The following is a 16945-nucleotide window of genomic DNA, read 5'->3' as shown; positions in this document are numbered from 1 at the left end:
ACCTACACATCTCAAATATTAGCCAGATATTGTACTATGTAAATATCTTAAATTTAAAGCTGTCATGATATTATATTTTAATAAATCCGACATTAATTAAAATCAGGCCACATTTCGCCCTATAAAAGGACGAATTTAGAATTTCGGCGTAATGAAATAACTCCCCAAAACAAAAATGAAATAACTCCCTAAAAATTTGTTCAGAAAGCAAAAACAACAAAATTTGGGGATTTAATTCATTATATTACTTTTGTCACACGAAATAAAAAATATATGTCTGATAGCCAGCCTTCGGCCGGGCGCAAGGGTTTTATCCTCTGGCGTACATTGGACACCGGCTTCGCTAAGAATACACTCTCCCTGTATCAAAGGTGTTCGGCCCTAGGCCGGCTATTAAGGAAATCTTTACTAAGCGAAGCCGGTGTTGGTCATATAATAGAGTGGTAAATCCTTGCGTCCGGCCGTATGCCGGCTATTTAAGGAATATTTATTAAGCGAAGCCGTTGTTGGACATACCATAGAGTAGAAAGCCCATGCGCCCGGCCACAGACCGGCTATTAAGGGAATCTTCATTAAGCGATTAAACTGAAATGCCCCACTCGAAATTTTTTGTAGAAATGTCACTAAAACCGACTTATTCCGTAATTTGTTATTTTTAAATGGGAACTTATTTCATTTTAAAATTAGGGATTTGTTTCATATGAAATAAATCCCCAAAAATGGGGTGTTATTTCATTTTCATTTACGAAGTTATTTCATTTCGTTAGGGCTTTTTTAATTTTTAAATTGTGGAATTATTTCATAATGAAATAAGTCCCCAAATTTGAGGACTTTTTCATTTTTGTTTTGGTGAGTTATTTCATGACGCCTAGAATTTCAACTTAATGCTAATAATTTTTAAATTGTGGAATTATTTCATAATGAAATAAGTCCCCAAATTTGAGGACTTTTTCATTTTTGTTTTGGGGAGTTATTTCATGACGCCTAGAATTTCAACTTAATGCTAATAATTGAGCTACAAGTATTAGTATCGACTGTTCATTGTCAATAAATCGCTTAATATGTGTTATTGAATTAAAATCCGTCGTGGGACCTTAGATAGGATATTTACTCGTACATCCGATTCTGAATATGACATGAAACAATAATTTGCTTAAAAGTCCAAACATTTTTGACCTAAAACTTCTTTTATTATCTTTGGTTAAGTGCTTAGTTTCAAAACATATCGTTTTATAGTAGATTAAATCCTTCGAGTTCCTATCATTTGGAAATAATTTGTTTTAAAGTCAAATATTATTTCAAAATTTAAATTTCTGGTAATTTTCTCATAAAATATTAACAATGAAATTTTAATAAGATTAATATTCATATAATGGGTCTGTTCAACAACTAAAAGTTGTTACTAATTTTCACAAAAATATTTCAAATTTGTATTGAAATACAAAAACAATTTATGATAATTTGTAACAATTAATTATTTGTTATTGAACATACATAATGTCAATCATGATAAAAATATATACAACTTTATTAGCCGTTTATAATTTTATTATTATTTTTTTTTAGAAAAAACGGCTTTTAGTTGATGTATTTTTGAGAATTTTATATAACAATGTGCTAAAACACTCTTGGAATTTTAAATTTGAAATATACTTTAACCTGTTATTTTTTTATCGAAACGATATATTAAAGGTTTTCATACAAAAATTCTTTATCTATCTGTCTGGTCCTGAGAGTATCAAATAAGACTCGGGAGTACAACGGTACTTTTGAACATCAAATAGTATCAAAAAAAGTACCATCGTACCAATTTTGCCATCCCTGATAGTCAGTCTACTAAAGTTAACAAATAAAATCATAATAGAGAAACAACAGAAAACATGTTGAAATACAATTAATTCTCTCCAGATAATTTTGAGGCACTTCTGCATTACATTATAGTTAGCTTGTAGTTAGTATTTAAAAGTCGGTTCTTTACGTTGCCAAATACAAAATTTCGGGACAGCTCTGCATTACATTGTAGTTAGCTTATAGTCAGTCTGTAAAAGTAAACTAGAAGTGAATTTTTCTCGTAGTCGACTACAAAATTGCTGGCAGGGTACACAAGTAAGCTTATAGTGTAGGTGAGTCAACGCAACGTCAGCAGAATATTCTTGCCCTATATCGCGTGATAGAGAATCGAGATTTTGGGCAACAATGTTTTACCCTTCACCTTCGTGAGAAGGGTATATATAAGTTTGTCATTCCGTTTGTAATTTCTATAATATAATTTTCCGACCCCATAAATTATATATATTCTGGATCCTTATAGGTAGCGGAGTTGATTAAGCTATGTCCGTCTGTCTGTCCGTCTGTGTGTTTGTTGAAATCAGTTTTTAGAGGACCCCAGATATCGGTGAGATCCAAATCTTCAATAATTCTGTTAGACATGCTTTCGAGAAGATCGCTATTTAAAATCAGCAAAATCGGTCCATAAATACCGGAGATATGAGCAAAAATCCGAGACAACCTCTGAAAATTTCATAAAAAACTCATTTTTATTTTTTCATGCTTTGATATACGCAACAACAACAACACTGCTTATTCATTGAGTATTTCGTTTCATATGTTTGGATGGCTGTGTGTTTCATTGTACATTCAGTTTCGTATGTTTGGATGTCTGTTGGTTTCATTGCGTTGTGTATTTTGTTTTTGTTTTTGTGTATTCGTTTCGTATGTTTGGATGTCTATTGGTTTTACTGCCTTGTGTAAATTTATGGAGAAGAATGCTTTGAAAATCGATGGTTACCATTTGTATGATTTGACACTACAAACTCACTATTTTGGAATAAATATTATAAATACTTTAAATAGAAATTATTGTACAAAATATAAATTTAAAGGAGTTTTTCCTAGTAATAAATTACCCATCACACCTGTCGCAAAACCTTCATTTTACATAGCCAACACACTGATCCATCTTATATACCTGGACAGCATTGGATCGCTTTTTACTTTCCTGAAAATAAACCATCAGAACTTGTTTTGTTCTGCAGGTCAACCTCCAATTAAACCATTAATTTCATTTTTAAATCGAAATTCTAAGACATTCATATACAATAAAAGACGAATCCAAAACAATTAGTTTTAAGCAAATTTTAAATTTATTCAATTATTTTAATTTAGATAATAATGATAAATTAGTTTTTAGTTTATTTAATAATATTTTCATTTAAATAAAAATAAATAACAAAAATAAAATAAACCAAGATGTTTTAATCCCACGCTCCACACACACAGACACACTTAAACACTCTTTAAATAAATATTATTTTTCTTGAAATTAACCATGACCATACACAACAAAAGTAAATAAAGAATTGTGTTACACATTAAAGATAATAAACTTTGAACAAAACGAAAAAATAAAATACTAAACGCTATTTATGCAAGTCACCTGGTTCTAATTTCATCACAATCCAACGTATAAAAATTTAAAATTGTTTGTATGTAGTTTTTTTGTTTCAAAATTAACTTATGTAGTTTATCAAATATTTGTAGAAATAAGTTTTCTCATGTCTTAAATAGAAAAACCCCAAGATTTAAACAGCTTAAGGCCCATAATCTCAATATCCGATTATTTCCCCAATTAACCAACCGGCGCATTAATTATTCGTTGCGATATACTGTCGGTTATATATTTGAATTTCTCATACAAAAATTACATTTAAATTTTAACAGTCGCTTATGTAAGGTAACACTATAGAAAATTGAAGTTTTTACAATTTAAAAATAAAAATAATTTTCGAGAAGAAATTAATTTAAAACAAGTAAGAAATTATAGTCGGGCAAGGCCGACCATATAATACCCTACACCTGTTACAAAAATGAAATGTGATTTTGTTTTCATAATAACGCACTTAAGTTGAATTGCACCTTGCCTTGAATTATCCTTAAGCCATTTATTGTTGAATAAAATTATGGACATTTAAGTCAAATTTTGAAGGGGGATTTGTATAGGGGCTATGGTCAAATGAGACCCTATGATTATAAAATTCATGAGAGTCATCAAGGCTAGTACAGAACTTGGTTTTGCAGCTTTTTGTCGAGATGGGAGTATATTAAACATAATTATAAATTTAAAATCCCTATTTGTCGGGTTCAGTTGTATGGGGTCTAGGTGAAATAATGGACCGATGTTAACCATTTTTAGTAGGCTTTGTCTCCGGTACCATAGAAGATCATCTGCCAAATTTCATTGAATTATCTTCAAAATTGCGACCTGTAGTTTGATTAAAAGGTTTACAAGCCCTATTCGGGGGTTCAGTTGTATGGGGGCTAGGTGAGAAAATGGACCGATATTAACCATTTTCAGAGGGCTTCGTCTCCGGTACCATAGAAGATCATCTGCCAAATTTCATTGAATTATCTTCAAAATTGCGACCTGTAGTTTGATGACAAGGTTTACAAGCCCTATTCGGGGGTTCAGTTGTATGGGGGCTAGGTGAAATAATGGACCGATATTACCCATTTTCAATAGGCTTCGTCCCTGGAACAATAGAAGATCATGTGCCAAATTTCATTGGATTATCTTTAAAATTGCGACCTGTAGTTTGATTACAAGGTTTACATGGACGGACGGACAGACGGACGGACATAGCTAAATCGACTCAGAAAATGATTCTAAGCCGATTGGTATACTTTATCAGCACAAATCCAATATACCCTCCCCACTAAAGTGGTGTAGGGTATAAATATATGAACAATATCACAAAACAATGAAAAACGACAAAGAGGTAAAAAGTTCTCATTGAATGAGGAATATTTGTAGTTGACCTAGTGGAGATGCACAAATACGTACTGGAAAATAAAAAGTTAGATGCAGTAACTTGGAGACAAAAAAAGGAAACTTGGGAGAAACTTGCTTCAGAATTTGCAAATCAGTCTGGGGTACAAAGAACGTGGAAAGCGCTACGCGACAAGTACGAAAATTTAAAAAGAAAGTCTAAAGTGGAAATAGCTACCGAAAAGCGTGAAACCTATCGAACAGGCGGGGGACCTACTGCTACGTCCATAGTTTCAAATATATCCGAAAAAATTTCTTTTCTTTTTGGGGAATCTGCTACTGGCTTGTGTAATCCATACGACAACGATGGTAAGGGTATGATTATTATATGTATGTGATTTTATCTTAATTCCTTTAATGACAAATTAAACCAGCTAAAGTCAGATATCGACCGATCCAAATAAAATTTTCTAGATGGATCTGTATTCCTGTAAAACATCTTTCAAACTAATTTTAATGTGATACTGACATTTAAAGTCAATTATTTCATTTAAAGCATTTTGTGAATAGGTCCTTGTATGAGGCTGTGGCAAAAGCGATCAATTGTCACATCACTTTACAATATGATTTCGAAAAATACCGCAGTACTATATTTCAGTACTTATCAGCACTTAATCTAACTTGTAATCTTTTGACAAATAATCAATAGACTAAAATAAATTTGTCCATAGTATAGTTGTGTATAATCTAATCTATAATCTAGTCTGCAGTCTAGTCTATAGTCTAGTCTATAGTCTAGTCTATAGTCTAGTCTATAGTCTAGTCTATAGTCTAGTCTATAGTCTAGTCTATAGTCTAGTCTATAGTCTAGTCTATAGTCTAGTCTATAGTCTAGTCTATAGTCTAGTCTATAGTCTAGTCTATAGTCTAGTCTATAGTCTAGTATATAGTCTAGTCTATAGTCTAGTCTATAGTCTAGTCTATAGTCTAGTCTATAGTCTAGTCTAGTCTATAGTGTAGTCTATAGTCTAGTCTATAGTCTAGTCTATAGTCTAGTCTATAGTCTAGTCTATAGTCTAGTCTATAGTCTAGTCTATAGTCTAGTCTATAGTCTAGTCTATATTCTAGTCTATAGTCTAATCTATAGTCTAGTCCATAGTCTAGTCTATAGTCTAGTTTAGTCTATAGTCTAGTCTATAGTCTAGTCTATAGTCTAGTCTATAGTCTAGTCTATAGTCTAGTCTATATTATATTCTATAGTCTAATCTATAGTCTAATCTATAGTCCAGTCTAGAGTCTAGTCTATAGTTTAGTCTATAGTCTAGTCTATATTCGATTCTATAGTCTAGTCTAATCTATAGTCTAGTCTATAGTCTAGTCTATAGTCTAGTCTATAGTCTAGTCTATAGTCTAGTCTAGTCTATAGTCTAGTCTATAGTCTAGTCTATAGTCTAGTCTATAGTCTAGTCTATAGTCTAGTCTATAGTCTAGTCTATAGTCTAGTCTATAGTCTAGTCTATAGTCTAGTCTATAGTCTAGTCTATAGTCTAGTCTATAGTCTAGTCTATAGTCTAGTCTAGTCTAGTCTATAGTCTAGTCTATAGTCTAGTCTATAGTCTAGTCTATAGTCTAGTCTATAGTCTAGTCTATAGTCTAGTCTATAGTCTAGTCTATAGTCTAGTCTATAGTCTAGTCTATAGTCTAGTCTATAGTCTAGTCTATATTCTATTCTACAGTCAGTTTTGTCGCCTCTTCTTTATGTAAGCTACGTAAGCGATTCTAATTGTTTTCCATTAAATTTTAGGATTAAATACTGAACTTGAATCAAAAACTGAAGATGTTAATGATTCCATACAAGAATTACAATCTAAAACTGATGATATTAATGATTTCATAGAAGAGGTAAAATAAAAGATTTTACAGTTTAACAATGCTAATCAGGGATGGCAAATTTGTTACGATGATACTTTTTTTGATACTATTTGATGTTCAAAAGTACCGTGATACTCCCGAGTCTTATTTGATACTCTCAGGGCCAATATCTCAACCTCCGGTTATCGTTTAACAGGTGGATATACTGCCGGTTAAAATAATTTTTGTATGTAAAATGTCAATTTATCGTTATGATAAAACATAATCAGACAATGAGAAAATGGGGATCTAAGTATCTTTAAAAGTTCAAATTTGAAATTCTGAGAATGTTTTGAAATCTATTTTTAAAAGCCACTTTTTAGAAGTATGTTTTGCAAATAACCAATGCAGCTCATTTCGAATTTTAATCTTGATTGACATTATATGGATATTAATCTAATTAAATTCCATTGTTAATATTATATGAGAAAATTACCAAAAATTTCAATTTTGAAAAAATATTTGACTTTAAAACTAATTATTTCCAAATGATAGAAGCTCGGAGGACTCAATTTCTATTTAATATAAAACGATATGTTTTGAAATTAAGAATTCAACCATAGATAATAAGACAAATTTTTGGTGAAAATTATTTGGACTTTAAAGCAAATTATTGTTTCATGTCATGGATGGTCTTATGTATGGTCTCATGTGTATAATTTGATATGACTATTGATTTTTTAACAAATGAACACCTATGAACATCGAATTTTAATTTAATAACACATATGTATATTAGGGTGGCCCCAAAATGGAAATTGCTGATGTTCCCACCGAAAATGAAAATTTAGTTCATTCTAAGATACCATTTCTCAAAATTTTTGTCCTGACGTCAATATTTGGTGAGCTGGATCAAAGGATAAAAAGGTCCTTTTTAGGGTTTTTATGTTATTTTTTTCACATTTTTGACAAATAAACCATATGCAAATTTAGTATCATATGAAAGGTCCTTGGGAGACGATTTCAATGACATACACAAATTTGTATACAACACCAAAATGATTACAAATGTAATTTTTCGGAAAAATTTTAAGTTTTTCATATTTTTACATAAAAATATATAATGTAATTAATTGAAATTATTATATTATAAACCTCACCTCACCTAAATTTCACCGAAATGGTTTTTTTCTGTTTTTCGAAATTCTTTATTTTTTGTATTTTATCTTAATATTTTAAACTCTATTTTTTCCCAGGTATTCTGTTAGCTATATTTATCTGACATACTTAATATGTACATCAGCATATGCTTAATTTCATTAGCTTTTGGTATATAATACTTTATGGTTTCATTCTATTATCAATAACATTTTTCAGTTTAACTAACATAGTAACACAATTTATCCTAAACATCTACTTGTTTGTTACGCTTGCTTAGTAAATAACGATTTCTATGTTATTGTTTACATTATTTCGGAATGTTTTGGTAGCGTACATAGGCTTCGATAAATTTTAATAAAATTTGATCTAGATTGAATTTTGAAAAACGGAAAAAACCGTTTCGTAGATTTTATTGAGGATTATTGTGTATTAATTTCAATCAATTATATTAAAATCATATATGTTAAAATGTAAAAAATCCTGAACTTTTACGAAAAATTAGGAAATTTAGATTACTTTTACTGTTACACAAAAATTTCTGGTATGCCATTAAAAGCGTCTCCCAAGAACCTTTCTAATGATACTAAAATTTTATATCTTTCCTTTGGAAGAAATATGAAAAAAAATCATAAAAACCTCAAAGAAGGACCTTTTTATCCTTTGATCCAGCTCGCCAAATATTAACCCCAGGACAAAAATTTTGAGAAACGCTATCTTATAATCAATTAAACTTTAATTTTAGTTGAGATCCTAATTATATAAGAGATTTATTGACAATAAACTATCGTTGTAGCTCAATTGTTAGCGTATAATAAATAAATAAGTTGAATTTCTAAATTCATCCTTGAATAGGGCCAAATGTGGCTTGAATTTCTTTAAGACAGGATTTATTAAAATATAACAAATTGTATCATGACTGATTTTAATATACATATTTACGAAGTACAATATCGGGGTAATATTTTTATGGTAGCTATATGATACCATGGACATTGAAGTTCATCAAATTATATCTAAAAGGTTAACATTAAGGGACGGACAAAGATTCATTATATCAATATATGTTTATTAGCGTGATCGATTCTGTTTTTCAATCGGTCTTAAAACCGGTTTTTTCTGATTTACCAGTGTCGGTTTTTTCTAAATGTTGATTTTTTCGAATATCGAATAACCCGGTTTTTTAACTTTTTAAAAGCCGGTTTCGAATACTTTTATCTGCTTTGTATTCAAAGATTACTTCAATTAAATTTTGAAATAAATAATAATACAGCCTGTCTAAATTTTTAAATAATCGAGTCAAGAAACTATAGTATATTTTTCTAAAGCACCTTTGGTTAAACTTTTTGATTTTCCTAATTAATTACAAAAATTTATTTGTAAAATTGATTGGAATAACTGTTGGATAAAATTTTATCAATCTTAAGATTATATTCCAATTATAATAATTAATTTGTCGCTGAAATATTATAGCAGTGTTGGAATGCCTATGAAAATTTACTAAACAGGGACTTTAGAATAAACTAGGATTATGATTCTTCTCAATTTTTTACATTAAAGAAATAATGTTTATTTTAAAAAATCAGTTCGGGTCATATTTTTTTTTTTAATTAAACTAGATGTTTTTATTTATAATAAAAAACCGTTTTCTCTGAATTTGAAAAATATCAACCGGTTTTTTTCAAATGTCAACTATTCGAACTACTCGAAAACCGGTTTTTGGAAAATGTCGAATAATCGATCACCCTACGGTATATATAATACCTTTTCTACTTCTGTTGCTGATTATTTAAAAATGTTTAAATATGTGAAGGTGTATTTAAGAAATTAACAACTTTCAGCAAAAAAAAAAATATTTTAGTACTCTAAGATCCAAAAAAGTACCCTCTGAAATATTTTTTGATACTGAAACAAAATCTCATTTTCCATCCCTGATGCTAATATTAAATTATTTTTAGGATTTCGTAAATTTAATAGAGATCGACGAGGAGGTGGATAAAGAAATGTATCCATCATCGTCTAAATGGAACCCTACAATATTAAAGGAAAAAGTTTCAAGTAAACTTAATACAAAAAAGTTTAATCAACGAAAAACCAAATTAGAAGATGAAAAAATAAAACTAATAAAGATACAGCAGGATTTTTATAGGGATGAAAATGCCAGAGCTGCTGAAAAGCACAAGCTCGATCACAATTTGTTATAGGGTTAAGCAGTGGTGTCATCATATAGTCACATACCTTGTAACCACTATCACCCAAAATATAGATGTTTTTAAATTCTTTATTCTCAAGTCTAAATTTTAAACGGCTGTTATTAAATATTGTGCTATCATGGGAAGATCCGGGCCACCTTGCTACAATATCTTGAAAAAAAGTTCATTGTTGTACACAGCCTGAACGTTAATGGAAAAATATCCTTTTCGATTTCGAAAAAGTTCTGCATTATCACCACCAGGAGATTGTATGCGCACGTGAGTACAACCGTTCGCACTAATTACTTTCGGAAATTTTGCAGTTTTATAAAACTCATTAATATTTTTTTGCATAGCATCGAATTTAATAAATTCGCTAGATAGTGAAGCAATTGCTTGTGAAACATCTTTAACTGCTCGACCTGCTGATGATATACTCAGTCCACAAAAATCGGCCACAGTTATTAAAAAACTACTTCTAGCGTAAAAACGCAGAGCTAACAAAAGTTTGGTTTCTGGTGATAATGCAAAATTTCTTAAAAAAAAGAGATTAAGCACATTATCTATGCTATTTCTCACCTTTCAGTTTTAGATAGTTGTTTGCTAATCCTGCTAAGGATATATTTACATGTTGACTTGGAAATTCGGAACCTCTAAAATTATCTTCATCCATATCCTCAAGGTAGTTTGGTCTATTTTTATAGATTCTCTCAGCAATTTCTTGAGGCTGAATCTCTTCAAATTCCTCTTCCATTGAGATTAATTCAAAAACTCTGCTGTTCATTATTTTATTTTTATTTGTGGATATAAAAATTTTTTGTTTTTTAAAACTGAAATAAGTAACAGTTATGTATATTTATTGTATCGATAAATTATTAACCGTAGGATGAGTTCCGGTTAGCATTTAACGATAGTATAAATAATAAAATTTTATTGAGAAAACAAAATTGCGCTGACAGGCAGTATATCGTTCCGAAAAACGATAACCAGAGATTGAGATTATGGGCCTAAATCCGTTATAATTCCAAAATTTATTGAACACTACATTTTCTTTTATATTTATATAGCGCCCTAAAATATGCTTTAACTATATTTAATAATGTGCATGTATGCTTGTGTGTAAAAGATTTAAGGATTTTCAAAATACATATATATAATTTTGTTCTACACAAATTGCATTATCAATACAAAAAACTAGTTAAATACGGTTAAAGTGCTTAAAGGGGCAGGACCTAGTATGGGAGACCGATCGTAAAAAATCCTTTAAGCAAAATTTCTGTACATAAAAGCTATATTTCAGTCAAATTTTGTACCTATAACGTAATTTAGTATTAAGCAATGTGTGTTCAAGTGATTTTCTGAAGGGCTTGCATAGGACCGACCGCACCCATGTTATGGGCCGATCGTGAAAAAATCTTGAAATAGAATTTTTGTATACCATACTAATATTTGTGCCAAATTTTGTATCAATAGCTTTATTTGGTAATGAGTAATGGGCGTTTAAGAGATTTTCGTAAAAGGACCTTGTATGGGAGCTATGGCCAATTATGTATATAAAGACAAAATTTCAAAATTCTGTATCTATATCATTATTTAGTAATGAATATTGTGCATTTAAGTGATTTTCTGGAGAGGACCTAGTATGAGAGCTATGACCAAATATGGACCGATCGTAAAACAATTTTATAATGTAATTAATGTATACAAGAGCAATATTTGTGCTAAATGTATGGATATCAATATTTTGTAATGAGTTATGTGCGTTTAAGTAATTTTTGGGAGGGAACCTTGCATGGCAGCTATGACCAGGGATGGACCGGTCGGAAAAAAATTTCACATTAATATTTCCGTATGTAAGAGCAATACTTGTCATAGCTCCTTGTATGGCAGCTATGACTAATTATGGACCGATCGAAAAAAAATTTCATAGTAATATTTCTGTGCATATGAGCAATACTTGTACCAAATTTTATATTTTTTTTATTTTATATTTTTTTTATTTTTTTTATTGTGCATTTAAGTGATTTTCTGGAGGGGACCTAGTATGAGAGCTATGACCAAATATGGACCGATCGTAAAACAATTTTATAATGTAATTAATGTATATAAGAGCAATATTTGTGCTAAATGTATGGATATCAATATTTAGTAATGAGTTATGTGCGTTTAAGTGATTTTTGGGAGGGAACCTTGCATGGCAGCTATGACCAGGGATGGACCGGTCGGAAAAAAATTTCACAGTAATATTTCCGTATGTAAGAGCAATACTTGTCATAGCTCCTTGTATGGCAGCTATGACTAATTATGGACCGATCGAAAAAAAATTTCATAGAATTATTTCTGTGCATATGAGCAATACTTATTCCAAATTTTATATGGATATCTTAATTTAGTAATGAGTTATGTGCGTTTAAGTGATTTTCGGGAAGGGTCCTTGTATGGGAGCTATGACCAATTATGGACCGATCGGAAAAAAATTTCATGGTAATATTTCTGTATGTGAGAGCAATACTTGTACCAAATTTTATATGGATGTCTTAATTTAGTAATGAGTTATGTGCGTTTAAGTGATTTTCGGGAGGGGACCTTGTATGGGATCTATGACCAATTATGGACCGATCGGAAAAAACATTCACAGTAATATTTCTGTAGATATGTGCAATACTTATTCCGAATTTTATATGGATTTTTTAATTTAGTAATGAGTTATGTGCGTTTAAGTGATTTTCGGGAGGGGACTTTGTATGGGAGCTATGTCCAATTATGGACCCATCCAGAAATTTTTTTCTCTCAATGAATTCTATGGACATAAGATTTTTAGTTGTAAAATTTTGTTTACAGCATTCTGATGGAAGTTAATAACAAAAAACTCATTTTCCAGGAATATGCACTTTTGTATGGGAGGTATATGAAATTGTGGACCGATTCTAGCAGTTTTCATCAGGAATCAAGATTTTGTGTAGAAACGAATGTGTGATGACTTTCATGAAATTATCTTGCATAGTTTTCGAGAAAATTACATCAGAATGTATAAAAAATGCTTATTTTTTCGGAGTTGTTTTAAATTTTGATTCATAACTTTTCCCGATGTGAACCGGTTTTGCTCATTTTCAATACCAAACTGTACCGGATAATAATGAATATTTTTGCTGAATTTTGTTATTTTCCATTGCTTCCTTTTAACGTGAGCGTGTTTTACACAGACAGACAGACAGACAGACGGACGGACGGACATAGCTAAATCGACTCAGAATTTCATAAGGACCCAGAATATATATACTTTGTTGGGTCACTTTAGTGTCAATAGGATCATTTAGGACAAAAAGTAGGCGGACTAGCATTAGGGGGCGTGGTACCTCCCATATAAATTAAATACAAAAATTCGTTTATCTGAGAAACTAATAGAACTAAATTCTTAAAATTTAGCACGAAGAACTTTAACATCCATGTAAACATTTTGGGTAATAAATTGGCGGACTACCCATGAGGGGAGCGGCACCTTCCATATTAATTAAAAACAAAAATTCTTTTATCTTGGGAACTAATAGAACTAAATCTGAAAACTTTGCACGAAGAACTTTAATATTCATCTGAACATTTTTAAGGAAAAAAGAGCGGACCTTCATCTGGGGGGCTTAGAGCCCCCATATGAATAAAATAGAAAAATTCGTATATCTGAGAAACTATTAGAGCTAGAATCTTTAAATTTTACTTGAAGAACTTTGACATTCATCTGAACATTTAGAGTATAACGGGCGGACTTCCAATGGGGTACTTGGTACCTCCCATATGAATTAAATACAAAATTTCGTTTAACTGGGAAACTAATAGAAGTAGAAATTTTGCACAAATTATTTTAATATTCATCTGAATATTTTGGAGGAAAAAGGGCGGACTTTCATCCGGGGAGCATGAAGCCCCCACATGAATTAAATTCGTATATCTGAAAAACTATTAGAGCTAGAATCTTCAAATTTTACATGAAGAACTTTGACATTCATGTGAACATCTAGAGAATAACGGGCGGACTTTTAATGGGGCCTTGGCACCACATATATGAATTATATACAAATTGTTCATAGATAGATAGAAATTGGCGAACTTGCAATTATTTGCTTGGCATCTCTCATATGTAACATATTGTTAATCTGGAAAACTATTGTAGTTAGAATTTTCAAAATCGTTAAGAGGGTTTTTTATTTAATCAGTTTAAACGGCTAAACTGATTTTCTGGAAGGAGTTATAACTGCTTTTATGTTGAAATTTCAAATGAGCGAGGTCCCATGCCTGCAAAAGCGGGCGTGGCACTTCCCATATGAAATAAATACTAAAATCTAATTATTAAAATATGTATATCTAGAAAACTATAACAGCTAGAGTCCCCAATTTTGGTGCCTCTCACGTGAAGTAATTACAAAAAATTGTATATTCTTATCTATATAAAGCACTGCTCAAAAATATAGCGCATTTTTTGTTTATTATTTTCTCTTTTCATGCCATTAAAAAAGCTTTAGGTAATAAATTTTTTTTTGGCGGTAAATTAAAGCATTTAGTCCACTTTATTAAAACAATATTGAAATTTATTTTAAAATATCAAAATAACTGCGCACAGTGGGGCAGAATCGAAATTTTTTGGAAATAAATCTGGCATTTCTAAACGGCTGATCCGATCGGGATAAAATTTGGCGTGAGTGTAGCCAAGGAGTATTCGAGTTTAAGTCTTGCATTTTCTTATTTGAAATGACAAATTAAACAAGCGTTGAAAATTTCATTGAGTTTTGTCCATAAATAAAGATTTTGTCATATAATACATATTTGTTTAATTTCTAAAACTATGATTTATATCAAAATTTTAATAGGGTCGCAGATAGCTACAACAATTTAATCCATATTTATCCCTTAATACCATTTTTTAGTTAGATATGGAAATTCTCGACCCTTCACAAAAAATTTCAAGTCAATATCTCAATTACATTCAAAATATGTTCATTTAAACCTGTGTCCTTTAATTTCATCTTTTTCATATTTTAGTATTAAGTATGACAGAACATACATTTGGTGTTGAATAAAATATTTGGACAATTTTTAAAAATTATTTAGTTAATTATTTTATTAAAGACTATAACATTGTATATACAATAAAAAAATTATAATTTTATTATGAGCCACGCACAACAACACCTAAATCACCCCACACAAACCACCTTTCCCGCCCACCGAAATATAAAACACAATTTAATACAATATCATCAGTTCGTATAATAGCTTTTTTTATCCATCTTTTTCGCATAGTTGAAAGAACAGGATCAGAAGTAAACTATTAAAGATATCTTCATTCTGTGATTGCGTGGAGCATTTTCTTAAGCTGAATAGTTGAACATGCTTAAAATCTCGATTCCTCGCTTCCTGGGCTTCTTCTGTTAACTCTCCAAGTGGAAGAATATTCGATTCAATTATTATTTGACCATGACACAATACTTTGTGTACTGTTGGTGTTAGTTCCCTCCATGGATACAGAGATACAAGTAATTTAGAAATTTCAGATGTATATTCCCCAAATCGATTTCCATTAATTTTATGTTTACTATTCAGTGCCATTAAAATAGTGTTAACTCTTCGAAGCAACTCCTTGTCGATTCCAGTTATTTTTGAAGTAATTTCAAAATCACGAAAAAACCTTCTCGCCGTATTACCGTCATTTGTACTACCGCAACTTGGAAGTGGTTTGTCGATGTTTAATCCCATCTGAACTTTAAATTCTTCTTGGATTCTGCTTTTTTCCGCAGCTCTCAGTTCTTTCAATTCTTCATTATTTTTTGTTGATTTAGTAAGATTCTCTGGCACACTCTATATTTGAGGTCGTATGCTAATGTGTAAAAGGTAATCCAAAAATCGTATTCTGGCATGAAGTGGTGAAATTCCGAAAGACAGGACTTCTTCATTAATACTTCTGCTTTTATTTATATTTGAGAATTGCGACTTTTTCTCATTACATATTGAGCATCTCCAGAAGGAAGAAGTTTCTGTTATGGCATTGCTGACCTTTCCATCAATCATTGTTAAGCTTAGCTGATATGATACGTTAATAGAGAATTTCTTTATTTTTATGCAAATGGGCTCCAGTGCATTTATTTCATCTTTTAAATATTCCACTAAATCTTTTGTTGTTTTCTTTGACTCCTTTATATATTCAAATCCAATGGGTCTACAAAAATTTTTTGAACCCGGAGTTGTATTGATCCATATATCTTCAAATTTGGATTAAGGGAATATGAACGAATTCGTAATGGCACTAATGATGACATAAATACACTTTTGTAGTCTGCTAATGTCCGACTTCCACAAGCTTGTTTGTATTCTGGAAGTGCTGATAAACCGTCACATCCCCACTTACACATTAAGACAACATCACAGTTATGAATTTTCCTTAGTTGGTCTTCTGAAAAGTCTGACACAATTCTTGATGCTGTGTTTTCAAGCAAAGATGATATATCAATACAAGCTTCCACATCATTAACAGCAATAGGTGATAGTAGGATAGTTTGTTTTTTTCCTGGATCGCCTTGTATGATGGTAATATATTGTGTCCTTTTTCATGCAGAGCTTTCCTTAATATTTGGTACTTATTTCGACTGAGACCCAGTTCCAACATAAGCGCTATTGCTTCCTCTTCAGTAAAATTTGATTGCGATGTTGGAGTTGGTATACTTTCCGCAATTCTCTTAAGTCGTTTTGGTGATGCATTAGGAAGAATAGTTGCAATATGTACGGCATCCATAGGTTGGTTTTCCTTTTACAGCATTTCGTTAAATGTATCAGCAATTTCCTCATTTGAGATTGAAAAAAGTTTTTGTGTGACCCTCTTTTTTTACCTTGAACATAAGTCTTCGTATGACTTGCAAGGCGCTCCTGTTGATGTGTTGTAAGTTGAGATTTCCGTAGTAGTTTCCATCCAACTACAAAATTTTAATCGATATTT

General features: G+C 30.9%; 1 protein-coding gene and 1 pseudogene across 1 annotated transcript; one reads left to right on the top strand and one right to left on the bottom strand.

Moving 5' to 3' along the window:
* Positions 1-4824: 4824 nt before the first annotated feature.
* Positions 4825-6676, top strand: LOC119610606 (myb/SANT-like DNA-binding domain-containing protein 3). The gene is made up of 2 exons (XM_037965899.1): positions 4825-5140; positions 6570-6676. Exons 1-2 carry the CDS (start codon positions 4825-4827, stop codon positions 6674-6676), a joined length of 423 nt encoding a protein of 140 aa, XP_037821827.1.
* Positions 6677-9728: 3052 nt separating this feature from the next.
* On the bottom strand, positions 9729-10750 carry LOC119610604 (annotated as a pseudogene).
* Between the last annotated feature and the right edge of the window lie 6195 nt (positions 10751-16945).

The sequence above is a fragment of the Lucilia sericata genome, unplaced genomic scaffold (genome assembly GCF_015586225.1).
Source record: "Lucilia sericata isolate MDLA Ls3-8-SP2 unplaced genomic scaffold, ASM1558622v1 Contig001244F_arrow, whole genome shotgun sequence".
NCBI lineage: Eukaryota > Metazoa > Arthropoda > Insecta > Diptera > Calliphoridae > Lucilia > Lucilia sericata.
This window is presented reverse-complemented; position numbering and strand designations above follow the sequence as displayed.

What these genes read in the sequence shown, in the direction of transcription:
- LOC119610606 (XM_037965899.1), top strand. Translation starts at nt 4,825, where the DNA reads ATGCACAAATACGTACTGGAAAATAAAAAGTTAGATGCAGTAACTTGG. An exon ending in ATACGACAACGATGGTAAGG is followed by an intron (nt 5,141 to 6,569) that starts GTATGATTATTA and finishes ATTAAATTTTAG; the next exon opens with GATTAAATACTGAACTTGAA.